Raw genomic sequence first — 23,598 nt, 5'->3', positions numbered from 1 at the left:
GTGTAAATGCAGCCAATTTCACAAAACGTAATGGAGTAATTGACTGGAGTAGTGAACACTGGAGCCGTTGGTGTACCCATGGCATGTAATGAACTCAAGAATGTTTAAAATCCTGATTGTTTAATTACTTACAGTAAGGAAAAAAAATAACACCTACCAATATTTATTGAACCACAAACCGCGTCAATTTCCCCATTTGACATTCAGGTTGGTTCCTTCCATGGCCACCAGATGGTGCTAGATCAGCATATTTGGAAATACCTATAGTGAAGAAAACAGTGAAGTAAATATTTATTACTTGCCAGTCAATCTTCAATGGAGTCTTGTGTCAGTGCTAAGCAAGAAGAAACACAAAATCAACACCTTTGGATTCTTGGTTTTAATAGTCATTGGTCAGTGAGTTAAAAAGGCATTGATTGATCTACAGCAGTCCTCAAACTCCAACTTTATTTAAACCCTTTCATGCTTCACTGGTACAAACAATCACCACCGTCTCTTATGCTTATTAATCAGTACAGTAGTTCAAATAAGCCCCATCCCATTCAGGTCCCTTTATACCAAAAAGTATCATTTACAAAGGAAATAAAAAAAGAGAATTCATAGAATCATATAAAATCTTTGAAAGATCAACCATTCAGTACAAATATTTGATTTAAAAAAGGCCCTAGTGCAAAGCACCACAAAAAGACTCTGCATTAGGAAGAGCAGTCTTCGGCAGTACAGCTGATTTCAATAATAAGCACTTCAATGGCAACACACACGATTATTAATCTCCATTGGTCGTAGAATCCCAATCAAGTGAACCAGAAAAGTTATTTTAGGAAAAGTTTAGGTTGAGTAGAGTGAGCAGAGTGCTGGTGCTGTCGAAGTTTCAAGTACTGATACAAACGCTGCATTGATGTAAGTCTGGGGAAGGGAAAACTAGCTGTTATTGGCCGAGAGGTTTGGAACTCTTTGTTATTGATCTATTAACTAATTTACCACCTGGTGATGTCACCAGGCAGTCAAAACTCCATCCATGCAAGACCTGCTGTTTAGAAAGTCCTGTGTAGATTTTATTTTCAATCAGCAACTATCAGGAACCAACACTGATCAAATTTTCTAGCTTTTACAGTGTTCGTTTCATCAGCAGTTGTACAATATGATACAAAAGAAGTTTGACTGCATTGGGCTTTTAAGAGAATCAAGCCCTTGAGAGATCAACAATTGATGAAAGCTACAGTAAGCAATGCCATGACATGTGCTAGCTGAAATGGTGAGGCTATGGAAGAGAGCAGACAACATTGCTGCAGACAAACACCCATATGAGAATAATGCTACTATGAAAGTGAAATTAACATGATTATGCTTTTATGTTAGGCACAGTAGATTTTAGTTTTTTAGGCACATTGTAGACACAGTAAATCAGCCTGTGTAAAGAATGTTTTTTGCACAGCACAGTGAAGACTACCAAACAACCATGTCAAATGTCCCACCACCCTCAGGCAATGGTGACATTGTACTTAGCGCACGCTTAACAGTGTTTCAACAGCCCAATCTGATCCTACCTTGAACACAGTCTTCAAACAGAGTCAGAAGCTGATGAGTAGAACACATGTAGCCTACTAGAGTGACAGAGTCCACTTCATTCACTCACACAAGATGGGGCTTGTATAGTAAGTCTCATATGATACCAAGCTTTTTGACTTATTTAGCTATCTCAAAGTGTAAACTTTGAGTAACAAACCCCAGATTAACAACACCTAGGAAACACTAATCCTTTAGACCCTTAAATGAATCATATTTGTTCAGCAAACATTTTAGTTTTTCATTTCAAACCCCAGAAAACACCCTTAGATGACTTGTTGTGTGGTTTACCTGTAAAAAAAAATTAAACAAAAAAAACAACAAAAAAAACACTAAAATATTATTTTAAAAACATTGTGCAACGCAAGAGTATTTGTTAGCATCTATGCTTATCCCACTGAATAAAAAAAAACGGAATTCTCATGACGACATTGTTCCTCTTTCAAATCAGTCTTTAAGAACTGACACCACATGTTCAAGCTTTCTTATTGTTTTTCAGCCCTCACAGTGAGAGGAGGTAAACTGTAAAGGAGGAATTTCAACAGACAGAAATATTGTCACCTCAGGTGTGGACCCCATTTGGTTTGCAAAGGCACTTTAAATTAGGACATTTGTCAAGTCTTCAGTAGTGTGCAGAGAGAGTCTCTCCCTCTAAAGGTCACTTAGGGTGAGGTTAGTCCCTCCCATTCTCAAACTTCCAGCACTGTTGCTTGTCCCCGGGCGTGCACATTTTCATCTGGACGTCCGTGCGCCCCTCGGCTGTGCGGTAGGTGGTGAGACACATGTCTGAGTGAGGGTGGTAGATCGTCCCGTCCTGAAGTGGTAAGAGACATCAGGTCATAGGCTGTGTGTGAGTTTCAAGCTAATTATCACGATAAAAATGCACCTTTATAATAAACCATTCCATGCATCATCGTATTTGCAGACTTATGCAAGATATCCTACTATTCCTAACATGATGATTACATTGGAGAGTCATAATTTAGGCTAATAATAGAACTCAATCATTGTTCGCAAAAAAAGACGGCCTTTTATAATTACGACACTTTATATGACTGAAGACATCAGCAGAATCTTTTTGAATACGATAAAAATTACAGGGTGGCCTACTCTGCTGATACTGACAAACAGATCAATAAAAACGCCGTTGTCTGATCCATATAATAGAACTACAAAAAAGGGGAGACAAATACAATATGACATGATCGTCCAAAAACAAATGTGGCACTGACCCAATGATAAAGAGTGAACAATATTCATAACATATATGCGCACTCACCGGTAATATGGCCGATGCTCTCCGCTAGTGCCGATAAGATAGGCTATGACGTTCAATCAATTAAGTTGAGAACGAAAAGACAGATTATAGTATTTTCTATTGTTTTCTCTTTACAGCAATAGCCACTTGCTTTCCAAACTATGTTTTCTCGCAATTGTATTTTTGAATATTGCGATATGCTTGACTGGGCCTCTACTTGTCATTGGGTCGCAACTAAACAATGATCTATTTGGTATATGCCCCGCGTGCAGGCCTTTCTGACTGCGGGCAATGCGATTTAAAACAATCCACAGGTTATTATTCATTTTTTAAGCTCATGATCTTCTATGGCCAAACCATGCTTTCTGTTGCAGTAGCCTATTTTGAATGATTGTATTTATGTCTGTATAGACTGGAGTAGGCTAATTACAGTATATAATTTTGGCAATTCAATTTACTTTAGGGGAAGCTTAGCTTCTCCTAGCCATATGCGCGCGCCACCAATGATCCAGGTATAAGGCATTATAGCAAACTGAAAACTAAATGTAGTATGAAGACCACTAATAATACATGGGACTTATATAGCGGTTTTCAAGGACCCAAAGTCGCTTTACAACTGTAGAAATTAAACCCAAAAAACTGTAATGTCTTTTCAAATTCGATCAGCCCAGTTGTCCATACTCAATACTATAGATGCTTTGTTTTTCTGTGAGTGAGTGAGTGTGTGTGTGTACGAGCATTCCTCTGTTTACATGAATCTTTATGCTTGCGTCTGCATCACTCACCTCTCTGAACTCCCAGATGATGGTGGGGGGTGTAGGGGTTCTGTCGTGGGGGCAGTGTGTCATCCCAATGTAAATCTGTCCCTCGGGGACCTCGGCACACAGCTCCGTCACAGAGTTATAGCGGATCTCCTTATGGGTCGTATACTCAAAGTACTGGGGGGAAGGAGAGAGAGGCATTTACATGCATGCTTTCTGAATTATAGTAAATCACTGTCATCCTGGGGAATGGATCAATGTGTCCTCGCTGTGCTTCTGCTTATCAAATCAGCAGCTCTGAACATTAGCGTTCCACAGCTATAAGAGATTTCACCATAATAATCTCTTCCCTTTGAGAGATTTAGGACTGGATTTAGGTCAAATTAATGTCTGTTGACCAAACATTTGTGTGCACCTCTCTCCCCCCTCTCTTTTTCTTCCCTCTCTCCCTCTGAGAAATGGCTGCTGGATGGATCTCCATTGAGCCAGATTTTAGTGTGTCAGTGGGGTTCATCATGCTAATAAGAAGGCTACCAACCATTTCAATCACTCTGATATAAACACTGAGTTTGTGTGCGTCCCAAATGGCACCCTATTCCCTATATAGTGCACTACTTTTGACCACAACCCATAGGGCTCTGGTCAAAAGTAGTGCACTATTTACACAATAGAGTGCAATTTGGGACATAACCTAGGCTGATTCTCCACGGGTGTCATTTCCAAACCCAAGCCTCAGAGAGACAATCAGACAAAGCATCTTGGGTGCCCATTAAACAGACAGAGGGTAAATCAATCTTCAATGGTACGATCATTTGCTTCATTCTCCTCACATCCTATGTATCTTTCAGACGGGGTAAGTGTGATTTCTATTAAAAGAAAGAGTTCTCCCTCCTGTCTTGAAAAAATGTATTTATCCAGTCTAGGCCACTGTCTGTGGCTGGGGGTCTCATGTATCTTTTAAATGGAACTAGGGGGGACCTCTAAAGAGAAGGTAGAGGTTCCTGTTTGTTTCAGAGCAGGTTGTGGAAACAGATTTTCAGTCACACACATGTTGCTTTTAGAAGCGGTGTACACCTGATGCAATGCATCAATGAGTAATCAGAGAGATATAGCTGGTGGAGATTGCCTGAATGCCTGAGGCCTCCACTACCCCCTGTTAATGACTGGACATTAAATATACATCCATACAGCCCAGCAAGTCTTCTTGGCTATTAACTTTCTATAAACTAACTTGGCTAGAAAAGTTATACAACTTAGTTGAGTGTTTAAGATATCTGTAGATTTAGGATTAAAATATTATTTAGGACAATGTCTGGTAATACTAAAACAAAGTTTAAGATGTCTTCGTATCTCGCTTTGAATCTAGATGAGGTGGATATTCTCCCATGGTCACCGGATATCGTTGATATTCAGAAAAAACACTCCGTCTGTCCATCAGGGAGACAGACGTGAGTCAGGGAGGGTTGAGAGACAAAATAAACAGACGTGAAATTTTAAAAATCACCTGGTTGCCGCCCTGCCCATGGCAACCGAAGAGGGAGACGTGCGCCCCCGTGGGACTGTGTTCCGGAGAGTTGTAGTCCAGGCACTCTGAATGGATCCCAGAGCTACGCAACTGTGATGAGGAGAATGATCTGGATTAGCATCATGAGATCTGCCATCCATGTCTCTGCATTGCTTTCTCTTTGGGGGTTTAGGCTGGGTTTCTGTAAAGCACTTTGTGACAACTGCTGATGTAAAAAGGTCTTTATAAAATACATTTGATTGATTGATTGAAACAATTGCCTGGGGTGAAGTCAACACCTCAAGTCCACACCTAGATACTGTTATTGATGCCACCTATATACATTTGAAAGAACAAAGTGCTGGATTATGCTGCCTGTCTTTACATTTTTTCAAGTGGTACTCAAGATTTTCAATTGTATTTATTACATACGGGGGGGGAAATTTACTTGATTATGACATGGAGACAGAGACAAACTGACAGAAACAGACAGTGACAGACAGACAAACAGAGACTCACCGCCCCGTGCCAGCCCTCCCGGTCCTCTGGGACATGCAGGTCAGGGTAGATGTTGTTCAGGTACCAGTCAAAGCTGTTACACTTCAATCTCTCTCGAAGGACCACCCTCTCTGAGATGTCCCCATATGTCTCCTGTGGAAAGTCAAAGTTGACAATCCTAGGAGTGGTTTGATATGACACACCATGTCATGACTGTACAAATACACTACATGGCCAAACGTATGTGGACACCTGCTCGTCGAACATCTGGTCCCCCTTTTGCTGCAATAACAGCCTTTGCGGTGGGGACTTGCTTCCATTCAGCCACAAGAGCATTAGTGAGGTCGGGCACTGATTTTGGGCGATTAGGCCTGGCTCGAAGTGGAAATTCCAATTAATCCCAACAGTGTTCGATGGGGTTGAGGTCAGAGCTCTGTGCAGGCCAGTCAAGCTCTTCCACACCGATCTTGACAAACCGTTTCTTTATGGACCTCGCTTTGTGCACGGGGGCATTTTCATGCTGAAACAGGAAAGGCCCTTCCCCAAACTGTTGCCACAAAGTTGTAAGCACAGAATGGTCTAGAATATGCTGTAGCGTTAATATTCCCCTTAACTGGAATTAAGTGGCCTAGCCTGACGCATGAAAAACAGCCCCAGACCATTATTCCTCCTCCACCAAACTTAACAATTCAGGCAGGTAGCGTTCTCCTGGCATCCGCCAAACCCAGATTTGTCCGTCAGACTGCCAGATGGTGAAGCGTGATTCTTCACTCCAGGAGAACGAGTTTCTACTGCTCCAGAGTCCAATGGCAGCAAGCTTTACACCACTCCAGCCGACGCTTGGCATTGCGCATGGTGATCTTAGGCTTGTGTGCGGCTGCTCAGCCATGGAAACACATTTCATGAAGCTCCCGACGAACAGTTATTGTGCTGACGTTTGGAACTCGGTAGTGAGTGTTGCAACTAAGGACAGATGATTTTTACGCGCTTGGCGGTCCGTTCTGTGAGCTTGTGTGGCCTACCACTTCGGAGCTGAGCCGTTGTTGCTCCTACATGTTTCCACTTCACAATTACAGCACTTTCAGTTGACCGGTATAGCTCTAGCACTGACTTGTTGGAAAGGTGGCATCCAGTCACAGTGTCATGTTGAATGTCACTGTGCTCTTCAGTATGGGCCATTCTACTGCCAATGTTTGTCTATGGAGATTGCATGGCTGTGTGCTCAATGTTACACACCTGTCAGCAACGGGTGTGGCTGAAATAGCCTAATCCACTCATTTGAAGGCGTGTCCACATACTTTTGTCGATGTAGTGTATGTAGCTACATCCTGGGCTGTTATCTTGAATATGTTTGAATCCTGGTTGGGGAATTGCTGTTGTGTTCTTAAGAAAAGGATTTAACATATGATAGGTGTGAGAGATTGTTTAAGGAGGAAACGTTTGCCAAGGTGGCGAGTGATACCTGTTGTACTAATGGGAGCAGTGGAACTCCCCACCTTGAACAAACCAAAGGGAGGGAATTCAAACACACGTCAGATTGTGTGACACTAAAGTTGGATTATGTAGTCCCTGATCAACCAGGGGTGTATGCATTTGTTATTGGACAGATTCAGGTAGGTCGTACTCCCTCCCTGTTTTGGCCCATTTGCTTCTTCAGTTTGATTGGACAAAAACTACTTTGGTGGTTTAAACCAAAACCACATTTCTCTTCAAACAAACCACCTTGATAAAGGCCTATATGTAAATGACGCCCAAGTGAATTCAAACCTGCCAGTTCCCACTGGCACCTGGTCTCCATCTCCCTTTGGTAAGGTAATGTTTTGTTTGATCAAAGATCCCTGGCATTAATAATGTAATTCATTTCAGAGTGGTGAAACCAAGAAACATGAAACCTTGATGTCAGCCAACACACAAAAAAAAGAGGGACACACACACAGATGATTCCTCTCACACCCAGACAGCACCTCATCAACACTGCTGACACCTAGACAGGTGAAGCAACACCTCCAACCAAGTTAATCCATTACAATATATAGCCAAGTCTAAGGTGTTCCTTCCTTGGTATAGCCTAACCATCACAGCTTTAACTAGAGCATGCCTACTTCTTAACACCTGCTGGAATTATGCACTTTACAATAAGTTACTTTGTCGCTTTATTACAATACATCAAGTTTGTTTATTGCTTTATTACATTACAATAAGTTAGTTAATCACTTTACAATAAGTTAAGATAGCATTTTATTGTAAAGTGTACTACAGTACTTTACCCTTCTGGCCGGTGGGTTTCTGTTGTAGAAGTGCTGTTTATAGGTGTCCATCCACACCTCTGCAGCACGGACCGTGTTCTGGAGGAACTTGGGCCTGGCATAGGGTGCTTTCTTAGGGAAAACGTGTCCCACGTGGGAGCAGGGGTGGATCTCCAGAGAACCTCCACACTGCCACACCTGTGGAGCAGGAGAACCGATGATTAAAACATAGAAAATGACATGATATATCATTGTAGAGTATCCCTCCACCTAATCGTTCTGGCAAAAATCCAGACAAGATGCATGGGACTCAAACTTTCCCATAAGATTTGTGGAGAAGTTTTCCTTTCCACACAAGTCAAATTAGTGCCTCAAATGTTCTCCAGACTATGGAAAAGGATCCAAATTGGGATGTAAGTGGTGTGATAATGCGGGCAGAAACCACGATGGACATTGTCTATGAATAATCAGCAACACTACCACTCTTCTTCTCTGTCCTCTCGGCTATTATACAAATGACAGAGTCAAAAAACTGTTTGTTGGGGAACATTTTTAATTGTATCTATTTCCTGCAGAACATTTTATTTATAGTATGAACTTGCATCTTATAAATTGCTTGTTTTCCACTACGGCCAAGAAAACAGCTTGGGGGAAATGACACGTAGCTAGGCTACCTTGCTATTTGCTAACTACATTTAGCGACTTCCTTGAGTTATGCCCCAATTACCAGACAGATTCTCTCAGTGTAATGGATACTTAGCTATACCTCGTAGAACCCTATTCATTCTCATCAAAACATTTAATTGCTGTGCAATATTTATTTCTTTGTAGTCCCAAAAAACTGTTCATCAACTGTTCAAACATCAATTATGAATGGGGATTCGCAGAGGCATTTTATTTCTACTTACATAAAACATCACTTAACCCCATCCACCTTTAGTTTAACACACACAAAGAATATCAGCCTATATGCATTTTCCTCAAATAAAATGTTTAAACCTTTTTATGCACCATCTTATAGTTTCTTCTCCCCAATTGGTAGTTATGACCTTGTCTCATTTCTGTAACTCCCCAACGGGATCGGGAGAGGCAAAGGTCGAGACTTGCGTCCTCCGAAACATGACCCGCCAAGCCGCGCTGCTTCTTAACACACTGCTCACTAACCCGGAAGTCAGCCGTATCAATGTGTCGGAGGAAACCGTTAGACTGACAACCAGTCAGTTTGCAGGCGCCCGGTTCGCCCGCCCCTGCCACAAGGAGTCACTAGATGCGCGATAAGGCAAGGAACGCCCTCCGGCCAAACCCTCCCCTACACGGACGGCACTGGGCCAATTGGGCGCCTGGGATCGAACCTCAGGCTGTAGTGGCACCTCAGCATTGCGACGCAGTGCCTTAAGACAGCTGCGCCATTCGGGAGGCCGATAGACTTTTAGTAAACCTTTTTGCGAGCATAGATCAGAACGCAAGTAAGTGTCCATTCTATTTTTAACCAAGGACCTGAGAGGTAATAAACAATCTCACTGTCAAACTTAACATGTGCAAATATTTGTATGAACATAACAATATTCAACAACTGAAACATAAACTGAACAAGTTCCACAGACATGTGACTAACAGAAATGAAATAATGTGTCCCTGAACAAAGGGGGGGGGGGGGGGGTGAAAATCAAAAGTAACAATCAGTATCTGGTGTGGACACCAGCTGCATTAAGTACTGCAGTGCATCTCCTCCTCATGGACTGAACCAGTTTTGCCACTTCTTGCTGTGAGATGTTACCCCACTCTTCCACCAGGGCACCTGCAATTTCCCAGACATTTCTGGGGGGGAATGGCCCTAGCCCTCACCCTCCGATCCAACAGGTCCCAGACGTGCGCAATGGGATTGAGATCCGGGCTCTTCGCTGGCCATGGCAGAACACTGACATTCCTGACTTGCAGGAAATCACGCACAGAACGAGCTGTATGGCTGGTGGCATTGTCATGCTGGAGGGTCATGTCAGGATGAGCCTGCAGGAAGGGTACCACATGAGGGAGGAGGATGTCTTCCCTATAATGCACAGTGTTGAGATTGCCTGCAATGACAACAAGCTCAGTCCGATGATGCTGTGACACACCACCCCAGACCATGACGGACCCTCCACCTCCAAATCGATCCTGCTCCAGAGTACAGGCCTCGGTGTAACGCTTATTCCTTTGACGATAAACGCGAATCCGACCATCCCCCCCTGCTGAGACAAAACCGCGACTCGTGAGTGAAGAGCACTTTTTGCCAGTCCTGTCTGGTCCAGCTACGTTGGGTTTGTGCCCATAGGCGACGTTGTTGCCGGTGATGTCCAGCCTCTCTCAGCCTACTGCAGGCAGTCTGAGCACTGATGGAGGGATTGTGCATTCCTGGTGTAACTCGGGCAGTTGTTGTTGCCATCCTGTACCTGTCCCGCAGGTGTGATGTTCAGATGTACCAATTCTGTGCAGGTGTTAAACGTGGCCTGCCACTGTGAGGACGATCAGCTGTCCGTCCTGTCTCCCTGTAGCGCTGTCTTAAGCGTCTCACAGTATGAACATTGCAATTTATTGCCCTGGCCACATCTGCAGTCCAGATGTCCAGATCTGCAGTCCACACGCAGATGAGCAGGGACCTGGGAATCTTTCTTTTGGTGATTTTCAGAGTCAGTAGAAAGGCCTCTTTAGTGTCCTACGTTTTCATAACTGTGACCTTAATTGCCTACCGTCTGTAAGCTGTTAGTGTCTTAACGACCGTGCCACAGGTGCATGTTCATTAATTGTTTACGGTTCATTGAACAAGCATGGGAAACAGTGTTTAAACGCTTTACACTGAAGATCTGTGAAGTTATTTGGATTTTAACGAATTATCTTAGAAAGACAGGGTACTGAAAAAGGGCCATTTCTTTTTTTGCTGAGTTTAGATGAACAGCAAACGCCACAGGCACTGAGAAGTTGATGCCATATTGAAAGACTGTGTCCAGGCACTGAGATGCTGATGCAATATTAAATAGACTGTGTCCAGGCACTGAGAAGTTGATGCCATATTAAATAGACTGTGTCCAGGCACTGAGAAGTTGATGCCATATTAAATAGACTGTGTCCAGGCACTGAGAAGTTGATGCCATATTAAATAGACTGTGTCCAGGCACTGAGAAGTTGATGCCATATTAAATAGACTGTGTCCAGGCACTGAGAAGTTGATGCCATATTAAATAGACTGTGTCCAGGCACTGAGAAGTTGATGCCATATTAAATAGACTGTGTCCAGGCACTGAGAAGTTGATGCCATATTAAATAGACTGTGTCCAGGCACTGAGAAGTTGATGCCATATTAAATAGACTGTGTCCAGGCACTGAGAAGTTGATGCCATATTAAATAGACTGTGTCCAGGCACTGAGAAGTTGATGCCATATTAAATAGACTGTGTCCAGGCACTGAGAAGTTGATGCCATATTAAATAGACTGTGTCCAGGCACTGAGAAGTTGATGCCATATTAAATAGACTGTGTCCAGGCACTGAGAAGTTGATGCCATATTAAATAGACTGTGTCCAGCCACTGAGATGCTGATGCCATATTAAATAGACTGTGTCCAGGCACTGAGAAGTTGATGCCATATTAAATAGACTGTGTCCAGGCACTGAGAAGTTGATGCCATATTAAATAGACTGTGTCCAGCCACTGAGATTCTGATGCCATATTAAATAGACTGTGTCCAGCCACTGAGATTCTGATGCCATATTAAATAGACTGTGTCCAGGCACTGAGAAGTTGATGCCATATTAAATAGACTGTGTCCAGGCACTGAGAAGTTGATGCCATATTAAATAGACTGTGTCCAGGCACTGAGAAGTTGATGCCATATTAAATAGACTGTGTCCAGCCACTGAGATGCTGATGCCATATTAAATAGACTGTGTCCAGGCACTGAGAAGTTGATGCCATATTAAATAGACTGTGTCCAGCCACTGAGATGCTGATGCCATATTAAATAGACTGTGTCCAGGCACTGAGAAGTTGATGCCATATTAAATAGACTGTGTCCAGGCACTGAGAAGTTGATGCCATATTAAATAGACTGTGTCCAGGCACTGAGAAGTTGATGCCATATTAAATAGACTGTGTCCAGGCACTGAGAAGTTGATGCCATATTAAATAGACTGTGTCCAGGCACTGAGAAGTTGATGCCATATTAAATAGACTGTGTCCAGCCACTGAGATGCTGATGCCATAGTGTCAGTGACAGTGTCCAGTACTCACCCTAAAGGACAGTTCTAGGTTCTCTCCTCCCCACACATCCATGCCCATGTCATATGTGCCCAGGTGCTCAAAGTACGCCTTGCTCACTGCAAACAGCCCACCAGCCATGGTAGGAGACCTGAGAGAGAGAGAGCACAGTGGAACATGGAGTTGAGCCCCATCAACAGTCACAGAGAGACTTGAAGACTTTTAAAATGACCTGTCACCTGGCCAAGAGGGCAGCTAAAGTAAAAGCAATGTTTTGGTCTAGTTGCATCACCAATCAAACTAGATGACTGATTAACTCAAGGATTGGAGGAGAGAAGGAAAGATGCATTTCAAAACATTTCAAACAAGGCCGGAGAGTATTTGAGTTGGGATTATAACTTTTAGTCAGAGCATTAGGGTCCTGGTCAAAAGTAGTGCACTATATAGGGAAAAGCTTGCCATTTTGGACACATACAGAGATCTAATATTGTAAACAAACTGATGACCAGACAGTACCGACCTGATAGGTTCGATGCGGGACTTGCGTTTCTTGCGTTCGACCTCAGGGATAGCGTGCCACTGGAAGGTCAGCCTCCAGTCGAAGCCTCCGATCATGGGCTCATCTGTCTGCATGTAGAACTCAAACGAGTTCCAGTCGATGGTGTCAATCACCGGACACACGATGGTGCTCTCATTCTCACCAATCCTGGAGAGAGGAGAAGATACACATGAAACTAACACACATGTAACTGTAATCACATTGTCAATATGGTGGCTATGTAACACACACACACACCTCTCCAGCAGCGGCTCGATCCAGCCGGGGACACACTCGCAATGACAGTCCAGGAAGGTCAGTACGTCACCCGTGGCGTAGGTGGCGCCGATGAGCCTCGCCCTGACCAGCCCCTCCCTCTTGTTGGTGCGGATGAGGCGGACACGCTCCCAGTTACTGATGTAGTGCTCCAGCTGAGACTTCAGATAGACTGGGTTTCACACAGAGATAGATGGTCAAGGCTTCACTCTTTCTCCCTCCCCTTCCCTCGCTCACACACTACCCTCTTCTCTCTCCCTCTCACGCACTACCCTCTCTCTCACTCATGCACTACCCGCTCTCTCACGCACTACCCTCGCCCTCTCACTCATGCACTACCCGCCCTCTCACTCATGCACTACCCGCCCTCTCATGCACTACCCTCTTCTCTCTCATGCACTACCCTCGCCCTCTCACTCATGCACTACCCTCACCCTCTCATGCACTACCCTCGCCCTCTCACACACTACCCCCTCATGCCTTCCCTTTTCTCCCCCCCAAAATTCTTAAAATCAGGCAAAGCCAGTTTCATGCCCCGTCTCACCTCGGTCACTAAAGTCATCTATGAGGATGATCTCCCTCAGGAGGACAGCGGGTGTGCTCTCCAGAACACTGTGGATGGTCCTGAGCAGGGTGGACCAGGCCTCGTTGTAGAACGCTATGATCACGGACGTGGTCGGCAGACGACGGTAGTCAAACTTCTTAGCTCTGCATCTGTACTCAAATGAGAGTTGTTGTTAGGAAAATCAGGTTATAAACTGACTGCAAGACTGACCACACAATCAGTGGCTCATTGGAGTTGTTTGAGAGTTGCTTTGGTCAGTGCAGGAGGTGCATTTGGTGTCATTCCTGTCGGGAGCTGTGGAAACAGCAAGAGGCAGAAATGTGAAGGGAAAGAAATCACACCGATGTCCCACATGCCTGAGCAGTTCTCATGTAGAGACGAAAGAAAGAAAGAAAAGAAAAGCCAGTCAGGGAAGTAGGCTACTCTCTGTAAAGTAATGGACACAGACAGCTCGAATGCCTTAAAAAAAGATCTTGGCCTCACTCCAAGCTGACCGCAAGCCCAGACAGATTCAGTGTTTATTGGAAGCTGACAGTGAGCCCAGACAGATTCAGTGTTTATTGGAAGCTGACTGTGAGCCCAGACAGATTCAGTGTTTATTGGAAGCTGACAGTGAGCCCAGGCAGATTCAGTGTTTATTGGAAGCTGACAGTGAGCCCAGACAGATTCAGTGTTTATTGGAAGCTGACAGTGAGCCCAGACAGATTCAGTGTTTATTGGAAGCTGACAGTGAGCCCAGACAGATTCAGTGTTTATTGGAAGCTGACAGTGAGCCCAGACAGATTCAGTGTTTATTGGAAGCTGACAGTGAGCACAGACAGATTCAGTGTTTATTGGAAGCTGACTGTGAGCCCAGACAGATTCAGTGTTTATTGGAAGCTGACAGTGAGCCCAGACAGATTCAGTGTTTATTGGAAGCTGACAGTGAGCCCAGGCAGATTCAGTGTTTATTGGAAGCTGACAGTGAGCCCAGACAGATTCAGTGTTTATTGGAAGCTGACAGTGAGCCCAGACAGATTCAGTGTTTATTGGAAGCTGACAGTGAGCCCAGACAGATTCAGTGTTTATTGGAAGCTGACTGTGAGCCCAGACAGATTCAGTGTTTATTGGAAGCTGACAGTGAGCCCAGACAGATTCAGTGTTTATTGGAAGCTGACAGTGAGCCCAGACAGATTCAGTGTTTATTGGAAGCTGACAGTGAGCCCAGACAGATTCAGTGTTTATTGGAAGCTGACAGTGAGCCCAGACAGATTCAGTGTTTATTGGAAGCTGACAGTGAGCCCAGACAGATTCAGTGTTTATTGGAAGCTGACAGTGAGCCCAGACAGATTCAGTGTTTATTGGAAGCTGACAGTGAGCCCAGACAGATTCAGTGTTTATTGGAAGCTGACTGTATGCCAACAGTATGTTTCTGCAATCAGTACAATAACAGATGGTTACTGGTCTAAACTACTGGTCCAGATGAATGACATTTTAGTAGACACTCTTATCAAATGTTACAGGAGCAATTAGGGTTAATTGCCTTGATCAAGGACATTTGTCACCTAATCGGCTCGGGACTGAAACTAGCGCCCGTTCGGTTACTGGCCCAACGCTCTTAACCGCTAGGCTACCTGATTGTACTGCCGGGAGGGGCGGGGCTCTCTATACCCTGTGTGGAGATGAAGATCATTTGGCTACTCACTCTTTCATCCTGCTGTCCTGGATGTGTCGGTGCAGGGAGATCTTATCACTGACAAAGATATTAATAGCGTATCTCTCCACGCTGTCCTCTTCCTGCTTCCTCTCCTCCGGGCTGAGGTTCAGGCTGGTGGCCTTGCCCCACTCCCCGTGTGCGTTGGCATCCGCTGGCGCCTTCACGTACACGGGCCTGGCCAGCTGCTCACCTCCCTGCTCCTCCACGGGGGAGAAGTGCCTGACCAGCAGGTTGTGGCCCCCTCTGTCCTCCCCTCCATCGGCCCCTGTGGAGGAGGCGGTGGAGCGGGCTAGGAGCATGTAGCCCAGCCATAGCACCCACAGCAGGAAGAAGGTCTTTGCTAGGAAGCCCAGCTTCCGGGACCAACGCACCCTCATCGCCCCCAGCAACCAGTCACGTGGAGTCTCACCAGCTGCCACTCAAGAGTGCCCAGGCCACACAGCTCTGTGGAAAACACAACAAACAGCAAGGAGGGCTGAGAAAAGGTTGAGGTCCAGTTTGAAGTTTGGCCTACGATGAAAGTATTAGACACCTTGAGCTGAGTTATAAGTGGATCCATGACAGCCTTGAACCATGACAGTGAACCATTAGACATACACCACTTAAAACAGGCTGTAATAGGAACTACCAGGTGAACAAAAAGGAGAGCAGTCGTAGTTAATTTAAAAAATCCATCCGGTTTATTACAAGTTGCAACAGGGAGACACCTCCAGCAGAGACATGTCTAACTGGCCTCTTGGAGACTGGACCTTTACATCCTATTAAGACCACACCAAATGCTGTGTAAACACTAGCCTGAGAGGCTTGTAGGAAGACAAAACTAAAAGGCAGTGATTGTCAGCTGCTACAGAATCAGCGTTCATAGAATGTCATCAATAGGACAGTGAATAATCAGTGTGTCCTCGGTCCATGTACCTCCAGTCTGGCGTCAACCACTATCAACAGATATGAAAATAATCCAGAACAAATCTGGCGACCATCAACCTGCACCTTGAGTGTTACAAATAGAACACTGGAAATGCTGTATTACAGAAAGTCCAACACTGTGTTGATTACTCTAAATGATCATCTTAAATATTTCCATTACAACAGCTGAAAAATACTGATTATAACAAGTTATGCATAACTGTGATAGAAATCATTATGACAGTGGAGGTTGGGGACAGGCCTATCTGTTGATTAAAAATATGTTGATTAATTAAAATTCTCACTCAGAGCATTCCACATGACAACAAGATTTGATTAAACACAAAACGCTTAAAGGCTAATGATTTGATGCTAATTTCATTCCACTCCGCGGCAGCGCTAATGCTCGACAGAGACGTCTGTTTACTGCTAAATGAGAAAACACTGCTAATGATGCCGCACAAATTGACTAAACTGAGGACAATCATCATCATCCAATATCAAGAATGACAAATTCAGGGCTAAATGAGAGCTGAAATTAAATAGAAATAGCAAAGATAGATCACTGGTGGAATTATAGGCTGCTACGCTGTGGTGTTGAGATACTTCAACATGTAACTTTTTGGGCGACCTGACCAAATTCACATAGAAATGCGAGTTGTATCTGTAATTCTCATTGAAAGCAAGTCTAAGAAGAGGTAGATCTGTTCTATTGCTATGCTTCCTGTTCTTCAGTTGTTTTTTCATTTTAGTTTTGTACACCAGCTTCAAACAGCAGTGAAATATATTTTCCATAACAAAAACATATTGTATTTTCAGTGGTTTAGTTGGTACAATGATTCTCTACACTGTTTTGTCACAAACTGAAATGAGGCAAACAATTTGACTTTTAGCAACCAGGAAATGGCGGAGCGATTTCTGTACATTGCATCTTTAATCAAATCCAACATTTTATACAGGAGGCAACACATATTGTACACCCTAGAAAGTTTTGAAACAAATGGTTCCAAAAGGGTTCTTTGGCTGTCCCGATGTGAGAACCCTTTGCAGAACCCTTTCCACAGAGGGTTCTACATGGAACCCAAAAAGGTTCTTCAAAGGGTTCTCCCATGGGTACAGCCAGAGAACCATTTTTTCAAAGCGTACTATATAGCCAAGGTTCTCTGAGGTGATAGGGTTAGGCAACAGTCTAAGCCTAATGTTATTCTAATGTTCTTTTAGTAGTGACAACATGTAGGCTTAGATACAGTCAGATAGCTCAACTCAAAAGACAGGCAGACCAGAGGCAAATCAAAGAGGGCAGATACTGCTAAACCCGTCTCCAGCATCACTGTCATTGAGTGTAATCACAGCATTAATATTTCAGCAGGGATACTCAGTACAGCAGCAGTGACAGACTGAGGCTTTAGACAGTAACTTCGACACGCTTTTATCCACTCTGTGCCTTTCCACTCTGAAAATAGCCTACATGTGATGTGTTCCATTCACACACACACACACTCCAGCTTCCTACTCTACCATTGAGATTTTTTCCATTATCAAGACTAGACTGCTTTACTATAACGTTGTACATTTAACTCTGGAAAATATTAAATCTTTGATCTTGACAGGGAAATTCTGATAGGATGGCAACGATGTTACCCCCTAAATATATTTTTATATGATAGGCCTAAGCCAAGACACCCTTAAAACATTGTCAGATTCAGGTCTTTCACAAACTGAGGAGAGTATTTGCTTGATGTGCGCTGCAGCATTGTTGAGTCACTAAGCATGAGTCTCCATTTCAGTTTTTCGAGGCGTTACCAGGCCCATGCCTCTTTCACACTCAAAGCTCTGGTCACTGGCCAAGGGACTCCGAGGCCTGGGGTTACAAAATAGAGAACGCCACTAAACAAAACCTCCTTTATATTAGCAGTCCATCACAACTTCCTCCCACTGAATCTGATATCCCTCCCTCCCCAGCCCCACCAAGGGCTTTGACCAGCAGCCTAACAGAAGGCTTAGGGAGAATCTCTGCCTCCTCTTTGGAGTAAGACTGTGGGAGTTCTGCAGAATCCAAAACAAGTAGGACTAAGCCACCAGCTCCAGGAGGCTTTGGGTCCGCCATCGCTGGCTGGCTACACAGCCCCGTTGTTACACTAACACTAATCTAGATACCACCATCTAGCATCTTCTGTCAGAGGCGATTTTAAAAAGAGAGTCTGGACAGCCCTAGCTGTGTTTAATCTTATGAAGGTCTGACTGTCCACAGCGCAGATGGATGGTTTGCTGCTGTTAAGAGTATAGGGACTATAGAGTTGAGTGTACAGTAGGCTATAGAGACTATAGAGTAGTGTACAGTAGGCTATAGAGACTATAGAGTAGTGTACAGTAGGCTATAGAGACGATAGTCAAGTGTACAGTAGGCTATAGAGACGATAGTCAAGTGTACAGTAGGCTATAGAGACGATAGTAAAGTGTACAGTAGGCTGTAGAGACAATAGTAAAGTGTACAGTAGGCTATAGAGACGATAGTAAAGTGTACAGTAGGCTATAGACAATATAGAGTTGTGTACCGTAGGCTATAGAGTTGTGTACCGTAGGCTATACAGTTGTGTACAGTAGAATATAGAGACTATAGTAAAGTGTACAGTAGGCTATAGAGACTATAGTAAAGTGTACAGTAGGCTATTGAGACTATAGTAAAGCGTACAGTAGCCTATAGACCCTATAGAAAAGTGTACAGTAGGCTATAGAGACGATAGTAAAGTGTACAGTAGGCTATAGACACTATAGAGTTGTGTACCGTAGGCTATAGAGTTGTGTACAGTAGGCTATACAGTTGTATACAGTAGGCTGTAGAGACTATAGTAAAGTGTACAGTAGGCTATAGAGACTATAGTCAAGTGTACAGTAGGCTATACTAAAGTGTACAGTAGGCTATTGAGACTATAGTAAAGCGTACAGTAGGCTATAGAGACTATAGCAAAGTGTACAGTAGACTATAGAGTTGTGTACAGTAGGCTATAGAGACTATAGTAAAGTGTACAGTAGGCTATAGTAAAGTGTACAGTAGGCTATTGAGACTATAGTAAAGTGTACAGTAGGCTATAGTAAAGTGTACAGTAGGCTATAGGGACTATAGTAAAGTGTACAGTAGGCTATAGAGTTGTGTACAGTAGGCTATAGAGACTATAGTAAAGTGTACAGTAGGCTATAGTAAAGTGTACAGTAGGCTATTGAGACTATAGTAAAGTGTACAGTAGGCTATAGTAAAGTGTACAGTAGGCTATAGAGACTATAGTAAAGTGTACCGTAGGCTATAGAGAAGATAGTAAAGTGTACAGTAGGCTATAGACACTATAGAGTTGTGTACCGTAGGCTATAGCGTTGTGTACAGTAGGCTATACAGTTGTGTACAGTAGGCTATAGTAAAGTGTACAGTAGGCTATAGAGACTATAGTAAAGTGTACAGTAGGCTATAGTAAAGTGTACAGTAGGCTATTGAGACTATAGTAAAGTGTACAGTAGGCTATAGTAAAGTGTACAGTAGGCTATAGAGACTATAGTAAAGTGTACAGTAGGCTATAGAGTTGTGTACAGTGGGCTATAGAGACTATAGTAAAGTGTACAGTAGGCTATAGTAAAGTGTACAGTAGGCTATAGTAAAGTGTACAGTAGGCTATAGTAAAGTGTACAGTAGGCTATAGTAGTAGTGTACAGTAGGCTATAGAGACTATAGTAAAGTGTACAGTAGGCTATAGTAAAGTGTACAGTAGGCTATTGAGACTATAGTAAAGCGTACAGTAGGCTATAGAGACTATAGTAAAGTGTACAGTAGGCTATAGAGACTATAGTAAAGTGTACAGTAGGCTATTGAGACTATAGAGTTGTGTACAGTAGACTAGAGACTAGAGTAGTGTACAGTAGGCTGTAGAGACTATAGTAAAGTGTACAGTAGACTATAGTAAAGTGTACAGTAGGCTATTGAGACTATAGTAAAGCGTACAGTAGGCTATAGAGACTATAGTAAAGTGTACAGTAGGCTATTGACTATAGAGTTGTGTACAGTAGACTAGAGACTATAGAGTAGTGTACAGTAGACTAGAGACTATAGAGTAGTGTACAGTAGGCTGTAGAGACTATAGAGTTTAGTGTAGACTAAAGCCATCTGGAGAAGGACTTTCATCCAGCCATAATCCTGTATTCATTTGTGTGGTGGAATGAATTCTGCTGCTATGCACAAACCAGTTGGGCTAGAACCAGTTGGGCTAGCCTAGCTCTAGAATAATGTTCCAACATAATTATCATCAGCCTCTTCTTCTCTACTAGCACACCACTAGGAATGGATTTGGCATGCATTATTAAAGTTATGCTAGTATGGACATTGGAATGTAGCCAATGTCTTCATCTGCAACAGCTAAGGAGAAGAAACATCCCTCTGACATTGACAGAGAGCTAGAGTAATCTACAAGGATGTTAAAGTACAAGCACGGAACAGGGCTGTGCTTTTGCTGTGACACCCATCTCAGAGACCAGTCAAACAAGTTGCACTGACAACAGTAACTGCAAGTTAGAAAATAGGTGTCAGTACATTCCTACACACTACTGTGTGATTGTATCTGTGTCACTGAATGGTACAGTGATTGGATTGGTACACTGCAGATGAACAGCTGGACAACCTGAAACATGAGGGCCAATATGTGAGAGTTTACTCGCTGTTAACTTATTTCCACAATGGAAATAAGTCTGACTTGTTTGTGATATCCCTGTCACGTTTTTAAAATGTATATACTGTGTGTGTTTTTTCAACCAGCAAATAAAATCAATCAATCAACCTTCAGCACTGAAAAACCTCTGACAAAATAGGTACTAGTACATTCTGTATTTTACCATGATGTTATCAGTGTCACTGAATGGTCTAGGTTAAAGTTGCCCCCCCCCCCAACGTTGATCTTGGGTCAGTTTTGCATTTACCCCCCTAATGGTTAGAATTGGGGGACGGGATGCTGATCCTAGATGTGTACCTAGGACAGTGACACTCCTCCCCCCCGGAGTGTCACTGGTACACCAGAGAGGAACAGCTGGCCAGCTTCAACTACGAGTGTTGGCTTATGTGAGCATTTACTCAGTGTAAACATCCCTCAATGACACAAACGACTCCTCAGTGATTACACTAGACCGAAACACTATAGTAAGACCGACGGCTGGCCGTATCAAACTGTATCAGGAGGTTGATAAGTGTTATATAAAATGTATTTCACAGACATCCATCACACTGACGCAAATAGACTATAGCCTACAGGGAAAGCTTGTAGTTCAGCTTCAGCCTACTTTCTCTTTAATAGACGTGATGCATTTTGCATGCTGTTGACCCAAACTGTAAAATGATAACTGATGTCTTCTTGTATGTTGGCAGGTTAAGTTTAGTTATTGTTTTCCCAGATGTTTAGGTTGTGGTCTGAGTGCAGGGAGTGAGCAGAAGATCCATCTTCAGCAATCAGCATGACTACCTTTTGTTCCAACAGACTACATAGCTAGTTCAAGGAACTTGACAGGCACCAATTATAGGCAATACAGAATCACTTATCACCGTAATGCAAATATGCTGAGAATGTTGAAACTGCAGAGAATCTAGATCCTCTTCAATTCAGATTAGACGAGGTTTACAGTGAGCTATAATAACTCGCTCAAAACTGGGACTGGGAAGGGTTTAAAAGCATTAATATGAACACCAGTATCCATGTGAAATCAGGGAATAGAAAGCACACTTGCTAAATCAATCCTGTTGTTACAAAGGGTTTGAGGGTTTTACAAAATAACATTAGTAAAAGTGATTTACATGGATATGGGTTAGGTTAGCCTAGTTCAGCAGTCAAGAGAGAAGTTCCTACGTTAACAAAGTAGCTAAATTAACTAGCTATCAGATCTGAGAGATTAGTTATCTAAATCAAAGAAACTCAATGTTAGATAGCTTGTTATACACCTAACGTTCGCTAGCGTATTACTCACTTGGAGCTGGATGCCCAGTCAGTAATTTTCGAGAAGAAGAGACTTAAACATCAACTAACGTTAGCCACGTTTAGCAAAACGTCCTGTAGCAAAAGAGAAAGCTATCTGCTAGCCAGCTGACGGACCTCCTTGATAGTTAGCTCTGGTCCAGGGCGACCATTGGTGCTAGCTAAATTACCTTGCTAGATAGATTACACCTGATTAGCCAAGTGTGCAAGTTAATATAATTCTTACCTTATCATTCCACTACATTCCGTGTTCTTGGAAACTGCTCAGCATTTTCTCTAGTTTGCATCTGTCTTCTAGCTCTGACTACAGCTGTCAGTCAGCACAAGGCACAACCACGTCCTCTCCACGTTGATGAGCGCTGGCTAGCTGGGGATGTCACTTTTACGTTCTGGAATTTAGGTAGCCAGCTCTTGTTTTCACTCGATTTCAATGGAAGCTTCTTCAAGCTGTGTAATCAATTAGATACCAGACTAAATGTAGGCGTACTGGAAAATATGTTTACATTAAAACCGCTTGTTATTCCAGAAATTCAGGTTTGCTGACTGAGCAAGTGTAGTTGGTTGGTCACCAGGAAGTTAGAGCTAAACATAAAATGTTTTTTTAAAAACACGTGAGCATAGCATTGCGGGGGAAAATAATATTTGATAATTTTATAAAACGTGATGTCCACTTGTAACACTTATTCTGTCATAAATAATACAATAAATATATATATACACACTACTGTTCAAAAGTTTGGGGTCACTTAGAAATGTCCTTGTTTTTAAATTAAAGCAAATTTAAGACTGGTGTTTGCAAGACTGGTGTTTTGCATGTACTATTTAATGAAGCTGCCAGTTGAGGCGTCTGTTTCTCAAACTAGACACTAATGTTCTTGTCCTCTTGCTCAGTTGTGCACCGAGGCCTCCCACTCCTCTTTCTATTCTGGTTAGAGCCAGTTTGCCCTGTTCTGTGAAGGGAGTAGTACACAGCGTTGTACCGTCACTCTGAGTTGGACCGCAGAGTGAAGGAAAAGCAGCCAACAAGTAATCAGCATATGTCGGAACTCATTCAAGACTGTTGGAAAAGCATTCCAGTTGAAGCTGATTGAAAGAATGCCAAGAGTGTGCAAAGCTATCATCAAGGCTGTCACGTCTACTCCTGCTCCTCCTCTCTGGTGCTCGTTCTCGCCAGGTTACTCATTACTGTCACGCCCTGGCCATAGAGGCTTTTATTCTCTATTTTGGTTAGGCCAGGGTGTGACTAGTGTAACGGATATGAAATGGCTAGCTAGTTAGCGGGTACGCGCTAATAGCATTTCAATGCTGTCACTTGCTCTGAGACCTGAAGTAGGGTTTCCCCTTGCTCTGCAAGGGCCGCGGCTTTTGTGGAGCGATGGGTAATGACGCTTCGTGGGTGTCAGTTGTTGATGTGTGCAGAGGGTCCCTGGTTCGCGCGAGGGGACGTACTAAAGTTATACTGTTACACTAGGGTGGGCATTCTAGTTTCTTTATTTCTATGTTTTCTATTTCTTTGTGTTTGGCCGGGTGTGGTTCTCAATCAGAGGCAGCTGTC

General features: G+C 43.3%; 1 protein-coding gene across 2 annotated transcripts; it reads right to left on the bottom strand.

Annotated features, from left to right (window-relative positions):
- Positions 1-364: 364 nt before the first annotated feature.
- Positions 365-22,622, bottom strand: LOC139559316 (polypeptide N-acetylgalactosaminyltransferase 4-like). Of its 2 annotated transcripts, none has more exons than XM_071375205.1 (11): positions 22,270-22,622; positions 15,127-15,582; positions 13,422-13,591; positions 12,860-13,049; positions 12,584-12,769; positions 12,097-12,214; positions 7,855-8,031; positions 5,609-5,740; positions 5,090-5,200; positions 3,610-3,762; positions 365-2,380 (listed from the first exon to the last, which is right to left on the bottom strand). In XM_071375205.1, exons 2-11 carry the CDS (start codon positions 15,513-15,515, stop codon positions 2,240-2,242), a joined length of 1,767 nt encoding a protein of 588 aa, XP_071231306.1. In that variant the 5' UTR covers positions 15,516-15,582; positions 22,270-22,622; the 3' UTR covers positions 365-2,239. The 2 variants fall into 2 exon arrangements, with proteins under 2 accessions (XP_071231306.1, XP_071231307.1); XM_071375206.1 differs by lacking the exon at positions 22,270-22,622 and adding an exon at positions 22,036-22,174.
- Between the last annotated feature and the right edge of the window lie 976 nt (positions 22,623-23,598).

This window comes from Salvelinus alpinus, chromosome 29, assembly GCF_045679555.1.
Source record: "Salvelinus alpinus chromosome 29, SLU_Salpinus.1, whole genome shotgun sequence".
Lineage (NCBI taxonomy): Eukaryota > Metazoa > Chordata > Actinopteri > Salmoniformes > Salmonidae > Salvelinus > Salvelinus alpinus.
The sequence above is the reverse complement of the archived record's forward strand: the minus strand, read 5'-3'. Positions and strand labels throughout refer to the sequence as shown.